The following is a 23028-nucleotide window of genomic DNA, read 5'->3' on the forward strand; positions in this document are numbered from 1 at the left end:
AAAATGAGTTTTGACTTATAATACAATAAATATTGTACAGTATTTATTATAGTAAATAACTATGTAGTAGATAAAACCCCTATCAACAAAATCTCTTTGGAGACGTCAATAATTTTTAAGATTGTATGTAAAGGGGTTCTGAGATCAAAAAGTTTAAGAACTGCTGACAAAGATGTTATTCTGGGGCTTCCCTGGTGGCACAGTGGTTGAGAGTCTACCTGCCAATGCAGGGGACACGGGTTCGTGCCCCGGTCCGAGAAGATCCAACATGCCGCAGAGAGGCTGGGCTCGTGAGCCATGGCCGCTGAGCCTGCGCGTCCGGAGCCTGTGCTCCGCAACGGGAAAGGCCACAACAGTGAGAGGCCCGCGTACCGCAAAAAAAAAAAAGATGTTATTCTGGACTAAGTTTAAGTTGGTCCAGAAGAAAAAAAGGGTATAAATAACACTAAAATTCACCAAAAAGAGAAATACTATGTGTGATTTTAGGTAAAAGACCAGAGCAAAAGTTTCACATCCATAAGCCAGCTCATTGTTAAAGATTACCATTTTCACCTATTATATGTACCTACGTGTGAACGTGTAGAGAGAAAGGCAGTCGTGGAGCTGGCCAGTAGAATTATAAATTAGTACAAGCTCTTTCTGAATCAACATGTTAATACATTTATAAGCCTTTAAAATGTTTAGGCTCCATGATTCAGTAATTCCCCTTTAGATATTTTCTTAAATTAGAAAAAAATTTGGAGATTACATACAAGGATAGTTACTAGGCATCATATTAAACAGCCAACCTAAGGAATTAAGCTTAAATGAAGAAAATACTTTATGTACAAAGATGGTTATTTAAAAACCTATCCTCATGAAAAACTACAAATAACCTATAAAAAGTTTAGCTCTAAAAATAGCTACTTCTTAGAAAACTGTGAGATAACTACTTATGACTGTTACAATGATGTAACAGTGTATAGCATAAAGTTTCAAAGTATTATTAATGTGGAACAATTCTAAGAAATAACATTAAAAGAAAAAAGACAGAAAAATGAATATATTTAACTAGCACTATGTTTTAAAAATCTTATAAATAGAAAAAAAGGTAGAGAAAATAGAGTATCCTCTGACTCTTCCAATTTTATATAATTTTGAAACTTTAAGAATATAAAATTTTAAATATTTCAATAGAAAAAATGTTAACCATGAATAATTTATAACAATGCTGTCAATAGTTTTTCCTAGTAAAAAAGATAAAAACTGGCTTTCAAGTGTTGTTCTTTACTCACTTATAGTCTCTCTCCCAGAATTTCACAGGTCGAACATATGAAGTGATGAATATTGCACTTCCCAGGAAGGGGTTCAGTGGAGTAGAAAAGAAGGCTGATACGGCAGCCTGAACAAACAACATGGCTGAATCTATGGGAAAACTGGTTAAGGACCTTAACATTCATCTGATTGTGCACGCACGTTCACGCACCTGCGCGCACGGCACACACACACACACACACACACACACACACACACACACCCCTCACAAACACATTGCAATTACAGCAATTAGAAAAATGAGGTTCATCAGAGGAATACAGAAGAAGGTGTCACTGGACAGTATAAGGGGTAGAAGCAGAAAGACACAGCCAGGAAAGTACAGCCTGGCATGATGCTCTGCAGGGACCCAAATAAATATTTGCTAACATGTGTCTGGTAAAATTCCATGTATCACTCTTGGGTAGAGATGGTTTTAATTTTCCAGAAGATAAAAACTAAAATTTAAAGATACAAAAGTCTGCATATCAACATCTACAAGGTCACTAACCTTTATGTTTACTTAGAAAGTACCTTTAAGAAAGGATGAGAATAGAAAATTTTGAACGTAAGCTTAATTACAATCATGTCAATATGGAAAATGTTTTGAATGCTCATTCATTTATAAATATTTCTAAACACATTTTGTATATATTGAAAATTCCTGGACTTTAATACTCACATATATAAACATGAAATTTTTAATCAGCATTACTTAATTATAAAACCTTAATACTTTTCTCATGTTCAGATGATCTGTGGGCCACAGAAGTTAATACAAATTAAACAATCAAAATTGGTATAGGTGTGGGCTCAAAAGACTGTGAATTTTTGATAATTTATCACATGGTAACCTATATTCTATGCCTGTGAAAGGTTATGCCTACAAACCAACATTCTCATCAAGGATATGACTGCCCTTTCTTATCAACTTTTATTAGAAGGATACGGGGCACTGCAAAGGGCTGAGCGAAAGCATGGAAAGCAGAACCCCATGTAATTTGCCATGGAGCAATGTAAGTGTATACAAACTGCAATTTGTAAAGGAGTTCCCAAAGCTGTAGGAGGAAAACAAAAACAATCAGTAAAAAGCTTACCGTCAGATTTTTAAATTAGAAAATGAAAAACTTCTAAAATGATTTTCTTCCAAATAGGGAAATAGCATGGAAATTATTTGCCATTTGCATCAAAGGAAAAGAAATATCACTGCCAAAACACTGAATGTGTTTTTAAGTAAAGACAGTTAACTGACATACGGATTTGTGTTTTATCAGTTTAAAAATTCTATGCTGTCTATTGGTTCTATTACTACTAACAAGCAAAACCAAAAAAAAATATATATATATATATATTTTTTATTCTGGCATTTCCCTCAAATTTTAGTGCTTTGTAAAATGAGTAAGTTTTAAATGCAATGTCAAAAGGAATTTGAAAGCAGCCAGGCAGGGGATAAAGTCGTAATTCAGTTGTCACTGTCTGTTTCCTAAGAATTTACTAGTGTGTATTAGGCATCTGTTCATAATCAGAATTGTTATTGCCAATGGAAGCATAATATACATTTTAATCTTATTTCAATTAGGATCTGTTTTGTTGTTGAACATTTCTTCAACACTGAAACAGAACTATTGTGCCCAAAATTGCCTCTGCATGCTAGGCAATGCAAGGCCCCATTCTCAGAACAGATCACAGAATCTTAAAAGCAAGAGGTTCTGACTAATTCAGTGCCATGATTCAGGCACCAAACACCTCACATGTAAATTATTTAGCTGATTTACAAATGAACTTGTTTAATTTCCAATTTAAAAAAGAAATCACAACTTCAACTAATCAGAAAATGCAGATGAATCCCTGCACTCTTTGCCATGACTCAAAATTATGCTGGCAACCCTCGGTACTAATGGGATCAGGATGACAGGAAGTAAAAGCATCATGTATACTGTCAGATACCATCGCAACTGCTTAAAAACAGTGACTCAGAACACTCTTCTGTTTCTAAATGGTAAACAGACTGTACTCAAATTTTGATTGTAATATTAAAGAAAAATGATATGTAATTACATGTTTAAGTAGTTAGTGGGTGAAAATAGCTTTGTATACATTCAGAGCAATTTTTTCTTGAAATATTATTAAGTTGGTGGTACACCTTACAATGATATCTTAAAATAAATATATCTAAAGAGATCCCTTGAATATTACTTGCTTATTATCACTGTTAAGTTCTATGAAGTAACCATATAAAATGCAAACTCCTTGTGGGCAGAGCTTTCTCTGTTTTGTTAACTAACGTAGCCTAAGCATCTAGAATAGTTCTGGAACATGGTACACTCTCAAAAACAATTTGCTTAACAAATGAAAGTATTAAGAAAATCCAAACTAATGCGAGTTAAGTGTAGTGACTATTTCAAGGACTGTTTAGTTTATATTTTACTGCAACTTTCACTTTTTTCCAACCGGTATAAGATTCAATACAATTTCCAATCTAAATATTAAATTTGTGAGAAATCACATGCTTTTTTTATACAGACAATTCTCTGATTAACTTTCTGGCTCCCTCCTTTGATTAATCATGCTCACTAGAAGAGGAAATAAATGATAAAAATGCATACAAATTAGTGATTGAACAAATATAATATTGTGATATTGAGAAGCTATTTAGCATAACATTTAGTACAATATTTAGAAACTATTTCTAAAAGCTTGTTCAGATTAACAGTTTTCATTTTTACTGTCCCCATCCTAGGCCAGACCTCTATCACATCTAAATTACTGTCACAATCTCTTAAGCTGTTCTCCATACCTTTAGGTCCTCTCTTCCCCAATTCATCCCAAATGTGGCTGACCAGGCTAACTTTCCTAAAACTGGGATTTCATTGTGTTTTGTAGCTGCTCATATGCTTCAGCTCTCTGTCACCTATCAAATGGGATAATATATGTCAAAGTCCTTTGTATGTGGTCAGTGTTAACATGAAATCTAAACTACTTAATTTCAAATAATCTGACTACACAACCTATTTCACTTAGAAAGGCAGTGTGGCTCAGTAAGAAGCTTCTTGGAGGCAGAAGATGCAGGCTTTACCATCTCGTTTGTAAAAAGACTACAGGCAACTATCCCACGGGTGATAACAAATTTTAGGAGCATTCTGTAAACGTCAGTATATTCTGCAAATAAACTAGCATCTCACTGCTCCCACATGGCCTCACTGCCCTCAGTCTCCACCATCTTCATTCAGTATCAGGTTATTTCCTCCCTCCATCTATGAAGCAGCCTACAGTTTGGTTCAATTATTACCATGTTTGTTTCTAAAATTATTCAAAACCACACCCCCTTTTGGAAGAACCCATATATTTATATACTTATTAGAGTTCCTCTAATGTTTCCATATAATTTAATCTTACCTTCCTAGCCACGGCAAGAAATATATCTTCTATGGATGACAGTGACTGGCATTGTTTAGGGATTCTAATCCTAAATAACTGGTTGACTGAAGAAAGATACTACTTAAAAGATAATGAAGCAAATTGAAAGCAAGTGTAATCCTCACTAAATGGCATATTACTTAGGGAGACACTTTTTACAGATAAGGATGTTTCCTTCAGTGATAAATTACCTTGTTGAAGAGTATGGACATGAAGAACAGATCCAACAGCATGGTCTCTGAAAAAGCTTCATAGTCAATTTTGAAAAAGAGCACAGTAAAGATGACTGTGACATACTGATATGTAGGGCTGCTGAAAGAGGACCGTAGCAGCTTCAGACCAGCAATGGTGATCATTAAAGCACCTAATCTACAATATAAAGAAAGCACATTCATCAACTGATGACTGAAAACGTTAATCTACAAACTTCAGAAAAATCACCATTTCATTTACTAAACTTAGAATATATATATCAAATTTAAACTTCTAAATATTCCTTTTTAAGCATATGTATCATAATTCTTATCCTTTATATAAATAATCATGTTTAAAAAATAAGTAACACTATTGCAATTCTGACATTTGGTTCTCCAGTTTCTCAGTACTTCTATTGCTTAAACATTAACAGCATTTAGCACATACAAAACATATTAATGCTTACCCAACAACATGTACCTAGTGTAGTGGGTAGGCCTACAGGATGATTGTATAGGCAAGTGAGCACCTAAATGGTCTGATTCACACAGTACACAAAAATAATCAGCTCCAAAACTTACCATCTAATATTAAAATTAACCTTATTTAATAAATGTCATCTCATAAAATGTTAGTTTACAATGAGATGTCTGGAGTAGTAATATGCCAAGAGCAGAAACAGATGTTCAGAAAAGGGAAGTCAAAGACAAAATTTCACTTGAATTTTTCACACAGTACTTTGCACCAAAGAGACACTCAATGATTACTTGTTACTAGATCAGTAACTTAAGACATTGCTATGACAGACCCCAACAGTCAAACTTAGATAAGAGGAGTACTGTACTTACTCTGTATCCAGTTTTTTTGGACTAGCAATTGTCTCTGCACTGCTACTAAGTTCATTGAGAACAATCAATGGATAGATGATATTCTTCTCCACAAAAAGAAGCCACACATGAAGTTTCTCAAACCACATCACAGTAGCTGCATCTAACAAGGCAATATTAAGTCAAGAAAACCATGTCAGCTAATGCATAAAATAGTCTGGTAATGTGATAAGAAAGGAAAATCTTACCACTCAAATTCAGCTGTACTATAAATAATGTAAGTAATCCAGTATGTCAATCAATAGTCAATTTTATGAATTCTGAGACACATGCAACTTTCCAACTTAGATGTTAAATTTAGATGAACTGAATTTCATTTTAAACTTTTATTCTTGAAATCTCAGTTTTTAACCATAACTTTTTCTTATTTATGCCTATGACTTTTGGAGAAAAGATTAGTGAAGATTATTAGACTGCCCCTTTCCCCAAAAAGAAATAAATGATCTATTAAATTATCTGTTTTTAAAATCCTTACATACACATACATCTTGTAAGACATACATCTCAGAACAGATATGAAAGTATATGTTTTGGATTCACACACTTCATAAGTGTCATTTTCATTGCCAGTAATATTTTCCCAATACTTTAATATTTAATGTCATTGGGGAAAGTGTCTAGGATAAGCTGAAAGATTTAACATACGGTCCTCCAGCTATCTGAAAATAGTGTCAACCACCTCTAGGAAGTTCTCTAATGAAACAGATTTTTCTTTATAGCTACTACAGTCAACTTTGCTAATGCCTAATACTCTCAATAAGTGAAAAATGTTATGTTGATTCAAAATTTATAAAAATTTAGACTAAATGTTTTGTTAAGATAAAAAACAAACAACATGATCAATGATTTACTTTAATGAAAACTGTTCTTCAAAACAAACCAGATACACCTGCTAACATTTATATATGAAAGCAATTAATCATTAACTATCGAAAATACATCATTCTGAGTTATTTTCCTTATGGTAAGAATAGGCCAGTACAGATTTTTATAGTTTTATGTCATTTCACTACAATCTACACATTAATATTTAATTATCTCCCCAGGATGAAAATAGTGATCAAGATTACAGTACCACGATGACTTAAGCAATTCTGCTAAAAGGCCCAGGAAATACGCTTTGATACTGCAAAGTCAAGTTTGGTATAGAAATCTTTCAAAAGCTTCAGAGTTCTTCTCTAAAGAAGTTAATTCATCTCCAAACAGTTGAGAAATTTACTCTCTATAGTAACTCATTAACTAAAGGGAAAGTCTGAGGAAAAAACATTGGCTTGTTTAATCCCTGGTATGTAATAATGATGACACAGGTATTAACTTTTATTATATCCCTAAAATGAGGAAGTATATTATAGGTCATGGAACCAATGAACCAGACTGATTACTTATAACAGAAAAGTCAGGGTTTAAAGCGACAAGTAAAAAGCTTGCCAAATGGACTGGCCTTCTACCTCTTTTTAGTCATTTTATACTTTATCCCAAATCTGAATGAACAGTAACAATTACAAATGTTTTTCACCTCTTTTCTCTTGATCAACTCTTTATAACCCTCTCTGGTAGGACATAGTGTCACTGGTGGAAACAGGAACGAAGACCTTTCTATTCCCTTTATGCTTTGAGTTAAAAATGTATCAAATAGAAGTCTTAAAGAGGATTGAGTTGCCTGCATATTGCAAGGAAGATTGAGGGTAAAGGTAGGGACTGGAAAGAGAAGTCACAGACATACACTGAAGGATTAATCAATGAGAGGTCTGTGAAGAAAAACTTAGAGGAGGAAAGAGCAAGGTTTATTCTGTGGTAAGTTGGCATTTTAGCACTGACATTTATACTTCAACTGAAATGAAAGCAAAAGGTCTGATTCATTAGTGTCAAACCTAAGAAACACAAGCCGAAGTGTTACTTGATGATAGTTACTTAACAGTCACCTGTCAACAAAGTAAAAGAAAAAAATCCATAGTATTGAAAGGAAAAGTGTTAATGAAATACTTACTTCGAACTTCATACTGATTATACTCCACCGTCTTGAGCAGAGGGTGAGAGAAGCAGTGCCACGGTAGCTGCTTCCTAACTTGAGGCAGCACGTAATGGGTTACAAAACCCACGAAGCCGACAAGCGCATACAACACATACTTGAGCGCAGGCTAAAAGGAGGATAAAGTTGAGGACATGAAAAGTGATTCTGAGACCCAAAGGAGAACTTCTAATTTGTCAGTTCAATTTAGTCAACTATAGAATCTAAGAACTAAACATCTGTCTGCAGTTAACATTTCTATATTATGTAATTTTCTGATTAAATCAGCCATAAAAGGTAGTGACTGTTCACGTATTACAGATATTTTAAAATGTGTTAACTACTTTCCTTGGTGTCTCACACTGTCAATGTAATTAGAGTGTGGCCTGAGGTATATTGCTTGCTTCCCTAAGAATGTTCTATGTGACTTGCAGAGCAATGTATTCAATTGTTTTAGCTAGTAGAGATAAAGGACATGAGCTAAATAAAACTGTTAAGTTTGAGTGAAGAGCAAAATAGAATGAGGAAAAAGTTTTTTTTGTGGCTTCACATGGTTTGGAAGAGAGTTCTTATGTATGACTAAATTCACGAAAACCAAGTACCATCACTTCAAGTATTCAAATTAAAAGTCATACGTTTAGAAACTAAAGAGGTTTCCATCGGACCCCTGAAGACCCACTGGACCTCACTCAGCTTGTGAGGTACTCAGGAGTTAATGGTTCAAATTGGAAGAGAAGAAAACCGGCAAAAATGTTAAATTTAAATAATATAACCTTTGCTTCTGGCCAAATGGAATAATAGAGATTTACCCTATTCCACATGAATCAAAATAGAATAAAATATATGAACCAATGGTTTGCAATATACTAGACATAAGGAAATAATCAGTAAACACTGAGAGGAAGAAAACGGATGAGGTAAGTGTCAGGACTGCCCCAGCTTACTGCCCTTAGATACTTTCCAAGTTGCAGTGAAGGGAGGGGAATCCACATGAAGCCTGGTACCTCCTGAGTTGAGGAGACAGAACTAAAAGCCTGGAGACAGCAAAGCAGCTAGTGTTCACCAGAGCTCACCAGAGCAGACAGTGCTCCAAAGAGAAAACTGCATGGAGAGAGAACTTAGAAGATCTGCGGAGTCTCCCTCGAATATTCAGGGGAATCAGCACATGTGTGTGGGAGAGAACTACATATGCAAAGGGAAGGAACCTCGCCAAGGGATTAGAGAGAAGAGTATCCAGCACTCACACAGGGCTAGGAATAGTGCCTGTTCTCACAAGCCAGGTTGGAAAAACTCAACATTCACAGGGCACTGGTCAGAGTATTCCAAAGCACGTTGCCTCAGTAGGGGGAATATTAGCCCTAAACTAAACAGCCCTAGTCTCAATTAAGCAATCTTAAAAGTTAGATCTGAGGGGATCAAACTGTTAACAAGTAACTTAATAGTGCCAAAAAACGAAGTTCAAGAGTATTTCTAGGAATACAAAAATATCCAATACACAAAAGGCCAACCTTATAATGCTTGTCATCCAATCAAAAATTACCATGCATGCAAAGAATCAGGAAACTATGACCCATGGGGAAAAATATCAATTAATCAAAACCAACCCATAAGTGACAGAGAAATTAGAATTATGAGACAAGAACATTAAGAGAGTTAGAAGTGAATTCCATTTGTTCAAAAAAGTGAATAGAGGCATGAGAGATATAAAAAAAGACCTAAAATCCAACTTCTAAAGATGAAACTTGTTAGTTCTGAGACAAAAAATACACTGGATGGGATTAACTGCAGATTACATATTACAGAAGAAAAGATTAGTGAACTTAACAACAAAGCAACAGCAATAGAAAACATTCAAAATTAAACATGTGGTGGTGGGGGGGAAAGAATTTAAAATGAACAAAGCATCAGTGAACTGTGGGACAAATTCAAGAGGCCAAATATACATGTAACTGGAGTCCACGAGTGGGGGTGGGTGGAGGGACAGCAAGAGGAAAAGGGAAAAAACATTTACAGCAATAATGACCAAAATTTTCTAAATCTGATGAAAACTAGACCACAGATGCAATGTACCCCAGACACAAAAACATGAAGAAAACTACATGGAGGTGCATCATAATCAAATTGACACCATGTAGAAATACAGGTCTGCACAAGAGAATGAAGAGCCCCGAGGAAGGTAACCGCGTGGCCTGCAGACGCGCAGCACTGTACCGCAGGACCAAGCATCGCCCACACCCGGGCCTGATTTAGAGGACGACGTTCTGGCCTTCCAGTTGTAGTGGAATGAGACTTTGGGGGGTTTAGAAGGATGTGAATCACGGAGGCCAGAGGGCATACGGTGTCAGTCCAGCACGGTTCCTGGTGTTTATGCCTGCTTGTATTCCCCCCCACATTGCAGCAGGGCTGCCCTGTATGACCAATGGATACGGAAGATGTATGCCACATCCAGCATCAGTTATAAAAGGCTGGGCCTTCGGTCTTGGGCTTTCTCTCTCTAGGATCGCTGGCTCTGGGGGAAACAGGCTGCCATTTTGTGAGGATATTCAGGCAGCCCCTGGTGAGGACCACACGGAGAAGAACTAAGCTCTCTGGCCAACAGTCAGCAAGAAAGTGAGGCCTGCTAACAGCCTCAGCTGATTGCAGCCACATATGACTGCAGCATCATAACACATGCTGAGCTGGGATCATCTGGCTAAGCCACTCCCAGAGTCACGACCCATGAGAAACCATGAGAAAATAAGTATTTGTTGTTAAAACCAAACAAAAAGTCATATATTTCGGCATTATGGACCAACACTACAATCAAATCAGAAGTGAATCCAAAGTTATTTTCCCCGAGTGAAAAGAATAAAATGATTCCTTACCTGCAATACTGTGAACACTGTGCTTACATGAATAGCAAAATACAGCACACCAATTACGATGCACACTACTAGGTCAGACTGTAAACGCTCGCTCTGTGGAACAAAACAGAATTATCTAACATTACACAAAAATTTAAACAAAATCTTTCCTCCCAAGTGGCCAAGCTTAAGAAATAAATTTTCATTGATCCTATTCTGTAGCACTTCTAGGTATTTCTTACACATAATAATTAACTACAATAAGTCTTATTTTCTTCCTCCGTTTCCTCATATTTTGGTTTGATACTGCAATGCCAAGGAAATTAAACTAAGCTTAACTAGTTCCACACACAGTAAACATATCATAACAAAGTCTTTTAGAATGAAGATTTTCCCCCCATTGGTCTGTAAGCTTTACATACAGGAAAAAGAAATGAGATATTTAAGTTCTTTTATAGGGTATATCCTTTTGGATAACAAAGTTATATTTTCATTGGCCTTCTGAAATGTTGAAACTGCATGCATATGTCCTGTTTTACTTATTGAATCTTGTTTTTTTTTTAAAAAAAATTTATTTATTTATTTATTTTTGTCTGCGTTGGCTCTTCATTGCTGCGCGCGGGCTTTCTCTAGTTGGGGGGAGCGGGGACTACTCTCTGTGGCGAGTGCGTGGGCTTCTCATTGCGGTGGCTTCTCTTGTTGCAGAGCATGGGCTCTAGGCACGCGGGCTTCAGTAGTTGTGGCTCGCGGGCTCTAGAGCGCAGGCTCAGTAGTTGTGACGCACGGGCTTAGTTGCTCCGCGGCATGTGGGATCTTCCTGGACCAGGGCTCAAACCCATGTCCCCTGCATTGGCAGGTGGATGCTTAACCACTGCGCCACCAGAGAAGTGCCTACTTACTGACTTTTGGTTCTTTTAGTGGTTGCAGTGAAAACCAGAAACCTCTTGATATCTTTGGTCATCAACTGACCCACAGATTTATGCTTTTAAGCTAATACATTCAGAAATATCCTATTATACTTAACATGAAATGTCCTTTGCTAACATGAAAACTAAAGTCAGAAAAAAACTCTTTAAATTATATCTTGAGGCAGTTTTGTATTTTCCTAAAGTTTTCTGAAGAATATATGAACAGCTTAAGTTCAGTGAAGGTAAATATTAGTCTAATTCAAGACCTATATAAATTCAGTCTTTCATAAATGGAAATATGTAAAATAACTTAGGAAAAAAATGTTTTATGTTTTGTTCCATATGGCAGATATGAATCTGTAGAATTCATTTTTTAAGTAATAACTGAAAGAATGCAGGTAACATTAAAAATTTTTAAATTACTACATCTGCTTGAGTATATGAAATTAGTACAGGTTATTGTTCTCTCCTTCAACCTGGAAAATAAACATACACACACACTTACCCTTGAAAAATAAAACACACTAAAAGACCAGCAGATGACTTATAAAGACAAAGTTTTTATCAACAAAAATAACAACAAAATAAATCTAATTTATGTTAATATTCACCTTTCAAATCCTAGTTTAAATTCAATAGGATTAAGAATTCTATAAACAATGAAATCACTTAATCTCACCTTATCTAAAAATAAATATTTAGCATACTGTTCTACACTGAAACAAACTTTGAGGAATGAGCATTTCTTACATGTTAAAATTTGAAATAAAAACCACCAACCATGTACAACTATATATGTATTTTTCCCCAGTTACTAAAATTGTGTTACCTCAAAAAGTGTTCGTTGTTTTATATAGTTCAGTGTTTATAGTGTTCAGTGTTTTATATAGTTCAATTGAACTATATAAAATTGAAGTCTTTCAGGTGATTTTAAAAAGCTAAAACTTACAACAGAATTTCTAAGTTTTTCAGGCAGTGGATCTTTTACTTCAGACAACGGGTCTTCTGGATTTTTCTCTTCTGTTTTTGGAAAAATCTTGGATTGCACCAAAGAGCTTTACATTAAAAAAAGAGAGAAAATAATTTAAAAATATATTTATAACCTAAAAACCAGTACTTCAAATGGCAAATAAAGTTTATGATAGAAAATGAAGTGATCCAAGTATATTTACTCATTAAGCTTAAGTTGCCATAAATTCTAAAAAGTTTTAGATGCCATAAATAAGCATACAATAAGAATATTTTTATGAAAATATAGTTTTAAATCTTAGGAGAGAAAAAGCTAACAAATACTTTCAGCCAGTGGTAATCGGAATGACCCAAAGTTAATATATTTTGAAATCAAATATAGATAAGTCAATAGCACTTTGACAAGGCATTGGAAAAACAGATTTTGGAAGTTAAATTTGAAAGAAATGCCAACTTATTTAAATTTCTTTAATTCAGTAACAAGTAATCTCACTTACAAAAGTACAGATGGATCACTGCTTTGTCGACTGAGATGATAGGATACTGCCACTAATAAACCACAAAATATGGAGAAAAGCACTGGAATATGCTGCCCATCCCAAGAATCCTGTTGGGGAAAAAAAGTTTGACAGAACAATATGCTTCTAATTCACAACGTATCACATAATCCTTTTATGTCAGTATTTTGGAGAAAGATAACTTAATTAAACAAAACCTTTTCACATGTTATTAATTGCATTTTATTCCACATAAACTTAGATTTATTACTTTCTGATGAACTAGAATCTAACTGCTAGATCATTGTCAGATTTCTTTTGGTACTAAAGCTCTATTATACACTAGGAATAATACATTTGTTTCTGATACATGCTGCTGTCAATTTCTTTCGTATTTTAAGTGGTATTAAGTTTACAGTAAACTACGTTCCCTTTTTTGAAAAACAAAATAACTTGGTGTAGCAAACTTCTGTTATATATAATAACGGAGTAGGAAAAGGTAATACATGATACAACACTTCAGGCAAAACAAACTGCTGACATTTGGTGTGCTACTTTCTGGATGCCTCTGCTCATATAAAATGCCATTATGTCCTCCAGAGCACTGAATAGGCATCAGTGTTTCTTGAGTGAATAAACTGTATATTCCCAGAAATAAATAATACAAAGCTAGCTTCTAAGGCCAACCAAACATGTGGATGTGGATATGCCATGTCTGCTTTGCTCACTGCAGTATCTCTGGAGTCTACTAGCACAGTACTTGGTATAGGGTAGATAACACTGCTATAAGGAATAGTTAACAGTACTTAAGTATGGCCTGTGAGGTAAGCGCCTTTGTCTTTCTCTGGGGATTCAAGAGGAGAGAATGGCGGAGTGGGTAATCAAATAGTAGTTTATTATACAGCCTGCTTTTTTTTCCCATTTAGTAATAGTCTTGGAAATTGCTCCACATCACAACAGAGACCTTTTTTTTTAATGGCTACATCAAAATCTTATCATCATCATTGTATTACGTGTATCATACTATGTACTGAGCCCCATTCTCAGAGCTTGTAAGTACTTCCTAAATTCTTACAATCATCCTTGGAGATATGTACTATTACCCCCCAATTTATAGATGAGGAAACTAATGTACAGATGGTTTAAGTAATTTGTCCAGTTAAGTGGTGGAGCCAGGAACTGAACTTCCTTATATGTTTGAATTTACTGAGAAGAAAGTTAAACGATATGTGAAGAGTTTGAGAATGAAAGAGAGATAAATACATAAGAAAACAAAGTAAAGGAGAAAACGAAATGTATGTAGGAATAGCATTTGCACAGTGATAGTAAGGTAAACATACCGGGTGTATGAGGGAGACAAGGAAGGCTGCGTCTAGTAGAAATGTGGGGGGAGAGGTGAAAGAAAGTTAAGCCTACAATTCCATGACGTGCAGTCCATGGATAATGCCTAAACCTTGACAAAATACAAGAAGTGTAAGTTAGTTGCTTAGAGATACGGAAGGAAATACCAAAAGAATCAGTTCAAAGAATTGAAAGTGGTTAACTCTGAGGAAGAAATAACGGGGTAGGGGATTGCTGTCCCTGGCACTAAGTCTTGTAGAAATATTTGACTCTTTAAAAGATAACTATGTCCAACTCTGGTAAAAATGAAAACTGAAAAAAAGATGTGCAGTACAACCACTCTGGAAAACTGGCAATTCAGTTTTAGTTATCTACCCAAGAAACATGAAAACATATATCCACAAAAAAAGACTTGCACAAGAACGTTCATAGCAGCCTTATTCATAATAGCCCTAAATTAGAAACAACCCAGATGTTCATCTCTAAGACAGCAGATAAACTGTGACATATTCATACAATGGAAATAAGGAGGATTTAAAACTAAATGGGATACTTCTCTGCAACAAAAAGGAACAAACTACTGATACACATAATGTAGATGAATCTCAAAAACATAATATGAACAAAACACATCAGTTACAAAAGAGTAACTATGGCATGATTCCATTTTTATGAAGCTCAAGCACCGCAAACCTATAATAAAATAAAAGCGGCTGGGGCAGAGCAACTGGGAAGGAACCAGAGGGAACTTTCTGATGGTGATGACACTATTTTGTATCTTGCTAGGGGTGTATATTACACAGGTATGTGCATTTGTCACAACTTATCCAATTCTGTACTTAAGATAGGTGGAATTCACTGTGTACAAATTTTGCCTCAAAACAAGTTCTGAAAAAAACCCAAAAGATGCTTGCATTTATTTAACAAATGCTTGACACTACTTTTTGTTGCTCTTAGACAAAAAAAGAAATCCTTAAATTGGTCTCAAAATGACTTATTTTATTTACATTAATAATTTAGAATAATATGCAATACAATGATTAAAAGATGGATTTGTTCTACACACTGTATTGGGTCTGAACGTTTTCACTTCATTACATAATGGCCCAAATTCTGGCGATCTCTTAATAATATGTAAGCATCTAGAAAGTATATACATAAAAAAACAGGAGGTACTAAAGTTGTCTTAGAGGAATAATGTTAACTTTTAATAAGCTTTAAAGTTCAAGGAAAAACAAAACGTAAACACAAATAAAGCAGAAATAACAGATGTAAAAGTCTACATTAGTGAATAGATAAAAAAATTAAACCATACCTAAAGGCATGCAATAGTGTTCCCCAATGAGCCTAACTGTCCAGAAGTAACTTCTATCGTCAATTTCTTGTGTATTCTTCCATAAATGCTCTATGTATGCACAAGCCATCAGGTGTGCTTTTTTTAAAAAAGGCACAAAGGAAACATCTATTTTTTGGCATATTGTCTTCCTTTATATTAAAACACACACACACACACACACACACACACAAACACACACAGAGGAATATTATTCAAGCTTTAAAAAAAGGAAATTTTGTCACCTGCAACAACATGGATGAAACTGGAGGGCATTATGCTAAGTAAAATAAGCCAGACAGAATGACAAATACTGCACGTTATCACTTATATGTGGGGGGGAAACGTCAAACTCATAAAAACAGAGAATAGAAAAGTGGTTGTCAGGGACTGGGAGGTGGGGGAAACAGGGAAAGGTTGGTAAAAGGGTACAAACTTGCAGTTATAAGATAAAGTTTAGGTACGGCATGGGCAAATGGGTAAAGAGGGTCAAAAGGCACAAACTTCCAGTTCTGTTTAATATTTATTTATTTATTTATTTGGCTGCATTGGGTCTTAGTTGCAGCATGCGGGATCTTTTTTTAGTTGCGGCACGTGGGATCTAGTTCACTGACCAGGAATCGAACCCGGGTTCCCTGCATTGGGAGTGTGGAGTCTTACCCACGGGACCACCAGGGAAGTCCCAAACTTCCGGTTTTAAGATAAATAAGTTCTGGGGAGGTAATGTACAGCACAGTGACTACAGTTAATAATAATGTATGCATATTTAAAAGGTGCTAAGAGAACACATCTTAAAAGTTCTCAACACAAGAAAAAATATTTGTAACTATGTATGGTGACAGCTGTTAACTGGATTTATTGTGGTGCTCGTCTTGCAATATATACAAATATTGAATCATTAGCTGAAACTAATATAATGTATATGTCAATTATACCTCAATAAAAATTAAAATAATAAACTTAGAAATTTTTTTTAAAAGATGAATAAGTTCTGAGGAGCTAATATGTAACACAGTGACTATAGTTGATAACACTGAATTGTAGAACTGAAATTTGCTAAGAGTAGAATTTAAATGTGCTCACCAAAAAAAGAGGTAAATATGTGAGGTGATAAATGTGTTAACTTGTCAGGAGGAATCCTTTCACAATGCATACGTATATCAAATCATCATACTGTACACTTTAAATATCTTACATTTTTGTCAATTACATTTCAATACAGCTTGATAAAAAAGAAACAAATTGTATGTCTTGGAAATCATTCCACATTTGCAGATAAAAAATCTATTTTGGGACTTTCCTGGTGGTCCAGTGGCTAAGACTCTGACTAGTCTAGGACTGAACTAGGAGTTCACATGCTGCAATTAAAAGATCCTGCATGCCACAATGAAGATCTTACATGCAGCAATGAAGATCCCGTGTGCCACAACTAAGACCCAGTGCAGCCAAATAAATAAATAAATAGGATAGATAGATACATAAATAATTTTAAAGTCTGTTTTTATTCTTTTTCGTGGCTGTATAGTATTCCAGTGTAAGGCTATACCATATTTGATTTAAACAGTCACAAACAACAAATACTAGGTCGTTTACAGTTTTTGCTGTTACAAACACTGCTATGATGAAATCTCTGCACATAGTCCTTGCTCATTTATATAAGTACATCTGCACATTTATTCTATTACAATGGGGAATGCCTAAAACTAAAATAGTCTAATGTAAATGCCATGGCCAAGAAGGAAGGAAAATAAAAACATATCCCCCTGCCTGTCTTAGGACACAAGTTTCTAGCTGGCAGTTTTACAATTGCTGCTCTTCTGCTATGTAATTATAGTTAAATAGGCCTTTAGAAAATTAGAAAACTTACTGCATTGTTAACTTCTATGACTGCAACTTTCAAATAATGACCCACTTTCCAAAACATGTTCTCCAAACATAGATCTAAAACCTTTATACCAGGATGGTTTATAGGTAGTGTAGCTGGGAGAAGCTTGGATTTGGATCTCATTACCTCCAGTTCCTTCCTGGGCTTAATGTCATCAAGTATCTCCCTCTCTGATCAATTTTCCATCTCCCATTTTAAATGCAATCAAGGCTCAGATCTTTTTAAAAAAACAAAACCCAGAAAACAATCCTCATCGTGTGCACAGGTTTCCCGACTATATTCTAGAGAGAGTAGAATACGTTTCCTTAATATCTATACAGACCTAAACTTATATTAATCTAGCTTCCTCAGCCAAAACACCAAAAAAGCTGTTTTGTTAAAGTCACCAATATCCTATTAACTGCCAAATTCAATAAATTTTTTTTCACACTGTATTGCTTGTGAAGTTTCCTTTGTTGGATTCTGTTCCATCTACTGCTTAAATACTGGCATTTCCCAGTGTTCTATCTGCATCCTGCCAACCCAGGCTAGCAGTCTTTTTCTTATACTTTGTTGATGAATTCTAAATCTTTTCATCATTACTGCAAATAACTACCCACTATGTATCTCTGGATACCCCATTAATGCCAACAATAAAAGTGTCCAAATGTAAACAATCACCTTCCCCAGTAAACTCAAAGATTTCCAATCATGTGCATTAATATCACCATCTAACCAGATGTTCAAGCCAGCCCCTACCCAGAAGTCATCCTGGATCCTACTCTGGCTCTTTTCATCCACAGAGTTCCCAAATATATTCACTGAATCCAATTTTCATTAAGTCCCTTATAATTAAGACGGCAGCACAAGAGTCACCCTACTTCTGATACTTCCTGCTTATATTTCAGTCTCCTTCACACTGGGGACCAAGTAATCTTTCTAAAATGCAACACTGATCATTTCCTTGCCTTACCTCGAATATTTGGTGGTCTTCCATCTCCACCCAATACGTTCAGGATAAAAGATATTTCATAATCCAGCCGTTGCTTACCTTTCCAGCCTTACTGTAGGCCATCTTTCCTCATGTACCCAAATTTCCAGCAATTCCAAATTATTTGCTGTTTCCTGTACATAACACACTTTCTTTACAACTCCATGGTTCTTCATCCCTTGTTTCAACTAGCTATTTCCTATTGTTCTTCAAATTTTGGTTAAAAAACCATCCCCTAGGAAAATCATCTTTAATCCCTTTAGGCTGAACAGGGTAGTATCTTAATTCGTATACCTGTAACACTCTGTTTTCACAGCCTTCATCACCCTCTATTAAGAGCATCGACTGACTTGTTAATCACAGTTAACATATAGGCAAATTAAAAGCAGAACTAGGCACACAGTAAGCACAGTAAATGCTACTGAATAAGTGAAGCAAGGAAGGATGCTATGAGTCACTTTTCATAGCCCTTTCAACCCCATCGTTCTCTGATTATCTTGTATTAATCATAAAAAAATAAAATACCAGGAGCTGAGAGCTGTTTATGAGAAATCTAAAATTTTTACAGTTATAATTTGGTGACAATTGTTTTAAGATGGAACTAATAAGGCTCGTCCAGATTCTTCTAAACCAATAATGACATTAAATTTCAGTGTGTTAATTTTTGCTAGACTGTATTTTAAATTGCAGTCCTTGAACAACTTCTCCTAAGTTTTAAAAAATCTTGATGTGAAGAGTAGTTACATATATTCTTAAGTAGAAACCTAAAATTAATTTCATATTCTGTTATTACTATGCCCACCTCTATCCCAGACCAGCCGAGTTTTTACTAATCTGTTTCTAATATTAACCTATGATTACTACATGGAAAAGGATTTTCCTTTAGTAATGATTAACTATGAAATTGCTTTCAAATTCAAACTAAATGAGAATAAGAATAATGCTCAACATAGGAAGACCATGAAAATTAATGCTGAAGAGATACCAGGAAAAAACTCATTAGTTAATTTAAAACAATCTTAATATAGAAAAGTAGCCTTAAAGACACAACATACTACATGTATTGCTCACCTTTAAGGCGCCGTAACACAATCCGTATAGTAAGGCTACTGCCACAATGCTACAGATGAAACTGTAAAGTGCTGCAAGCAGGCTTGTAGTGGCTAGACAGGAAAGGGAAAATGAAATCAACATTTATAAACATTTATGGAGAAAACATACTTTAAAAGGTCACTGAAAAGTATTTAAAATGGTATGCTATTAACTATAACTAAATATCTACTTGTTAGATTTATAAAACTTCAGTTTCTTCATCCTATCCTTTCAAAAAATTCTGAGGACTTTCCTGGTGGCACAGTGGTTAAGATTCCGCCTGCCAATGCAGCAGACACGGGTTTGAGCCTTGGTTCGGGAAGACCCCACATGCCACGGAGCAACTAAGCCCATGTGCCACAACTACTGAGCCTGCGCTCTAGAGCCCGCGAGCCACAACTACTGAGCCCATGTGCCACAACTACTGAAGCCCATGTGCCTAGAGCCCATGCTCCACAACAAGAGAAGCCACCGCAATGAGAAGCACGCGCACCACAACGAAAAGTAGCCCCCGCTCACCACAACTAGAGAAAGCCCGCGCGCAGCAACGAAGACCCAGCGCAGCCAAAAATAAAATAAATAAATTTATATAAAAAAAAACTGAAACGACAAAGGTTTACTATCAACAATTTCTGATACAAGGTAAAATATATTCCCCTTGGAAGTAATAAACATTTATCTACAGCAGAAAAAAACTGTACCTATATTATGCTTCAAGAATATATCTTATTATTTATAAAAGTATGGGAAAACGAAGCTTGCAGAGCCTGAAAAGAAGCTAGAAATGTATTATGTAGACTGTCTATGTAAACAGAACTTGTGTTACCCACAGAAATAAATGTATATTCCCATGTGTTAATCAATTCTCACAAAAGAGTAATGATCTAACTGCTAACAATAACAAAAAATAGATCTAATGGGATTACTAATAATAAGGAATAGAGGATGGCTAAGATAACAGACTTTAATAGTAATTTTATATGGTGACCATAAAAGAACTCTACAAGAAAAATTTTTCTTTAGGAGATATTAAAAACCTAACACCTTGCACAAGTTTGTAAATTATGACAAAGCCCACTATTATAAATTACCTACACTAAACCTTCTGCATAGTATTTAGATTAATATAGCACCTATAATAGTCCCCTAAATACTGAAATTGTTTTCTACCCATTAAGCTATGCTGAAGCCCAGCCCAGTCTTAATTCACACCCCTTCAAATTTTCAAAACAATAAAAATGCTCTAGATACATAGTGACATAGAAGAAGCTTAGCTTCTATTTAAAATTTAAACCATAATATCAACATTTTATCAGTAGAGATAATTTCAATGCATATACTTGGAAGATGTGGACTGCAAATGTGAAGTATAGATAGAAATAAACTATAAAGTTCAGTCATTTCTTTCCCTTTCATATTTTTTTCTATAGTTGTACACTCATCTTTCAATAAGATGTTAGATGGTTAAACTTTATAAATAAGGGTATATTTTAACCATGGTGGCTGCCCAAAGTGTAATTTTCAAGTTCTGCAAAACATTATTCCAGGGTAATTTTGGTATAGTCTTACTTATTTTGAAAATAAAATGTACATGTAACAGGGAATACATTTCTAAGAATATCAATTCATATCCACATATCCTACTCTAAAAACAGAGATATTTCTAAAAATTTTATTCAGTAAAATGCTTTTACTAAAAGCATTCTGGTTTTGGTGTTCCCATTCTAAAGATAAAATAAAGCTCTGAAACCAAATATATAGACTATCAAATGCATACACTAGTTCAAAATCTAAATATAATGCCATGTATCAGAGCTCAATCTATTTGATCTTCTATAAATATTTCGTTAAGTCTATTCAGGTTCCATGTAAACTCACTATAACTTTTACTTTAAGATGACAGTATTTTACCACTTACAAATCAACTCCATTATCCCTGGATCTTTCCCTAAAGTAGCAGCCTTGACTATTTTTTCCTATCTACAAATTAATTCCTGTTCTGTCTGTAATTATTAAATAAGTGCCTTTTTCTTTCTAATTACAATTCTAAAATAAAAACCGGAAAAGTAATTTAATGTTCAGTTTATTACTTAGTGATCTGTAAAAGTAATACTGTAAACTGTAATTTTTATAAAGAAGTACTCACCATTACCACCAAAGATATGGATATCCAATTGTTCACAAAGGTACATTACAAATGTATTCACCTGAGGCAGGAGACCAATGAAAAATACTATTGGGAAACAGAGTGTAAACACTATAGAAGGAAAGAAAAGCAAGTTAAAAACAGTATATCACATCCATCCTTTTGTTCATCTAAGATCATAAAATAAATGATAAAAAGAAACCCAAAATTAATATAAATTACTACGCTAGTTTCTTAAAGTTGCTTAAAACTACAAACCAAATTTCTTAAAATGTACCATTTTAAATTATTTCTCTCTAGATAACTGCCTGAATATTAAATAATCTTTCCAACTATAAACAACAGCTTTTAAAATTAATTCAACTGTTTTCACATAATAGGAACCTGAGATCCAAAGGAAATCTTTCATTCCATCTGCTTCAACAACAGAAGAATTACCATAATATTTGTTCATCATTAGCTTTTTTCATTCCTAACAGTCCTATAGTTTTGTTCCTCACTGAGAGGATGGCAATAAACAGCAAAATAAACCCAGTAAAACTATTTTTATCTATATAATTGATCTATTTATCAGTGAATGGTTTGTATACAAATAAATTAACATTAAGATCTAAGATACTTTAAAGATGACTCACCTATAACTAAATCCCTGGCTGATACAAGCACCAGCGGATTGGTGAAAGTTATTCCGTATAATTTGAACTTGGTTGTAGTAAGGTTTCTACTACCATAATCCAAGAGCCAAATAAGACCACAACACAAACAGAAATAAACTGGTCTACTGTAGGCAATGATACGATTATGACCCTGAAAATGATATTAAAAAAGAAGTCAGTTTATTTAATTTGAAGTGTCACAACTAGCTACTGAGATCTTTGATGGCTTATATTCTAAGGATTCAAAATGCTTCCATATGGAGGTCAGATTTCTGACTGTGGCAGAAGGGAATTACAAATAAGGATAGGAGGAAGAACAGAATAAACCCCATGATAATTGATTGAAATTAAGTCTCAGTATGAACTCAGTATTTTTAATATGCATATAAATAGATAGGTATAAGAATAAATGTGTGTATATACATGTATGTGTGTATGTTAAGTGTATACATGTATTTTTCTAGCTTTATCCACTGAGAGGACCTAGAAGCAATGACATTCTAGTAATAAAGATTACTAGCATCCAGCTCTTAGTTTATAAATAACATTATCCACTAAAAAGAACTAAGGATCCACAGAGAAAAGGCT

The 23028-nt window shown here is 34.7% G+C and overlaps 1 protein-coding gene across 12 annotated transcripts in view; it reads right to left on the bottom strand.

Moving 5' to 3' along the window:
* The window catches only part of PCNX1 (pecanex 1), a 179625-nt gene that overhangs the window by 50621 nt on the left and 105976 nt on the right, over nucleotides 1-23028 (bottom strand). For all 12 annotated transcript variants that reach the window (XR_012329918.1, XR_004525034.2, XR_004525033.2 and 9 more), the window contains 11 exons: nucleotides 22420-22591; nucleotides 21785-21895; nucleotides 19618-19709; nucleotides 13018-13127; nucleotides 12501-12606; nucleotides 10665-10757; nucleotides 7780-7930; nucleotides 5754-5895; nucleotides 4902-5079; nucleotides 2243-2351; nucleotides 1275-1404 (listed from right to left, as the gene is read on the bottom strand). Coding sequence is in view for 9 of the 12 variants with exons in the window: in XM_073800299.1 (XP_073656400.1) it covers nucleotides 1275-1404; nucleotides 2243-2351; nucleotides 4902-5079; nucleotides 5754-5895; nucleotides 7780-7930; nucleotides 10665-10757; nucleotides 12501-12606; nucleotides 13018-13127; nucleotides 19618-19709; nucleotides 21785-21895; nucleotides 22420-22591 (1394 nt within the window). In the remaining 3 variants the exon portion in view is untranslated. The remainder of the gene's footprint in view (nucleotides 1-1274; nucleotides 1405-2242; nucleotides 2352-4901; nucleotides 5080-5753; nucleotides 5896-7779; nucleotides 7931-10664; nucleotides 10758-12500; nucleotides 12607-13017; nucleotides 13128-19617; nucleotides 19710-21784; nucleotides 21896-22419; nucleotides 22592-23028) is intronic.

Source organism: Tursiops truncatus, chromosome 2 (assembly GCF_011762595.2).
Source record: "Tursiops truncatus isolate mTurTru1 chromosome 2, mTurTru1.mat.Y, whole genome shotgun sequence".
In the NCBI taxonomy this organism is placed as follows: Eukaryota; Metazoa; Chordata; class Mammalia; order Artiodactyla; family Delphinidae; genus Tursiops; species Tursiops truncatus.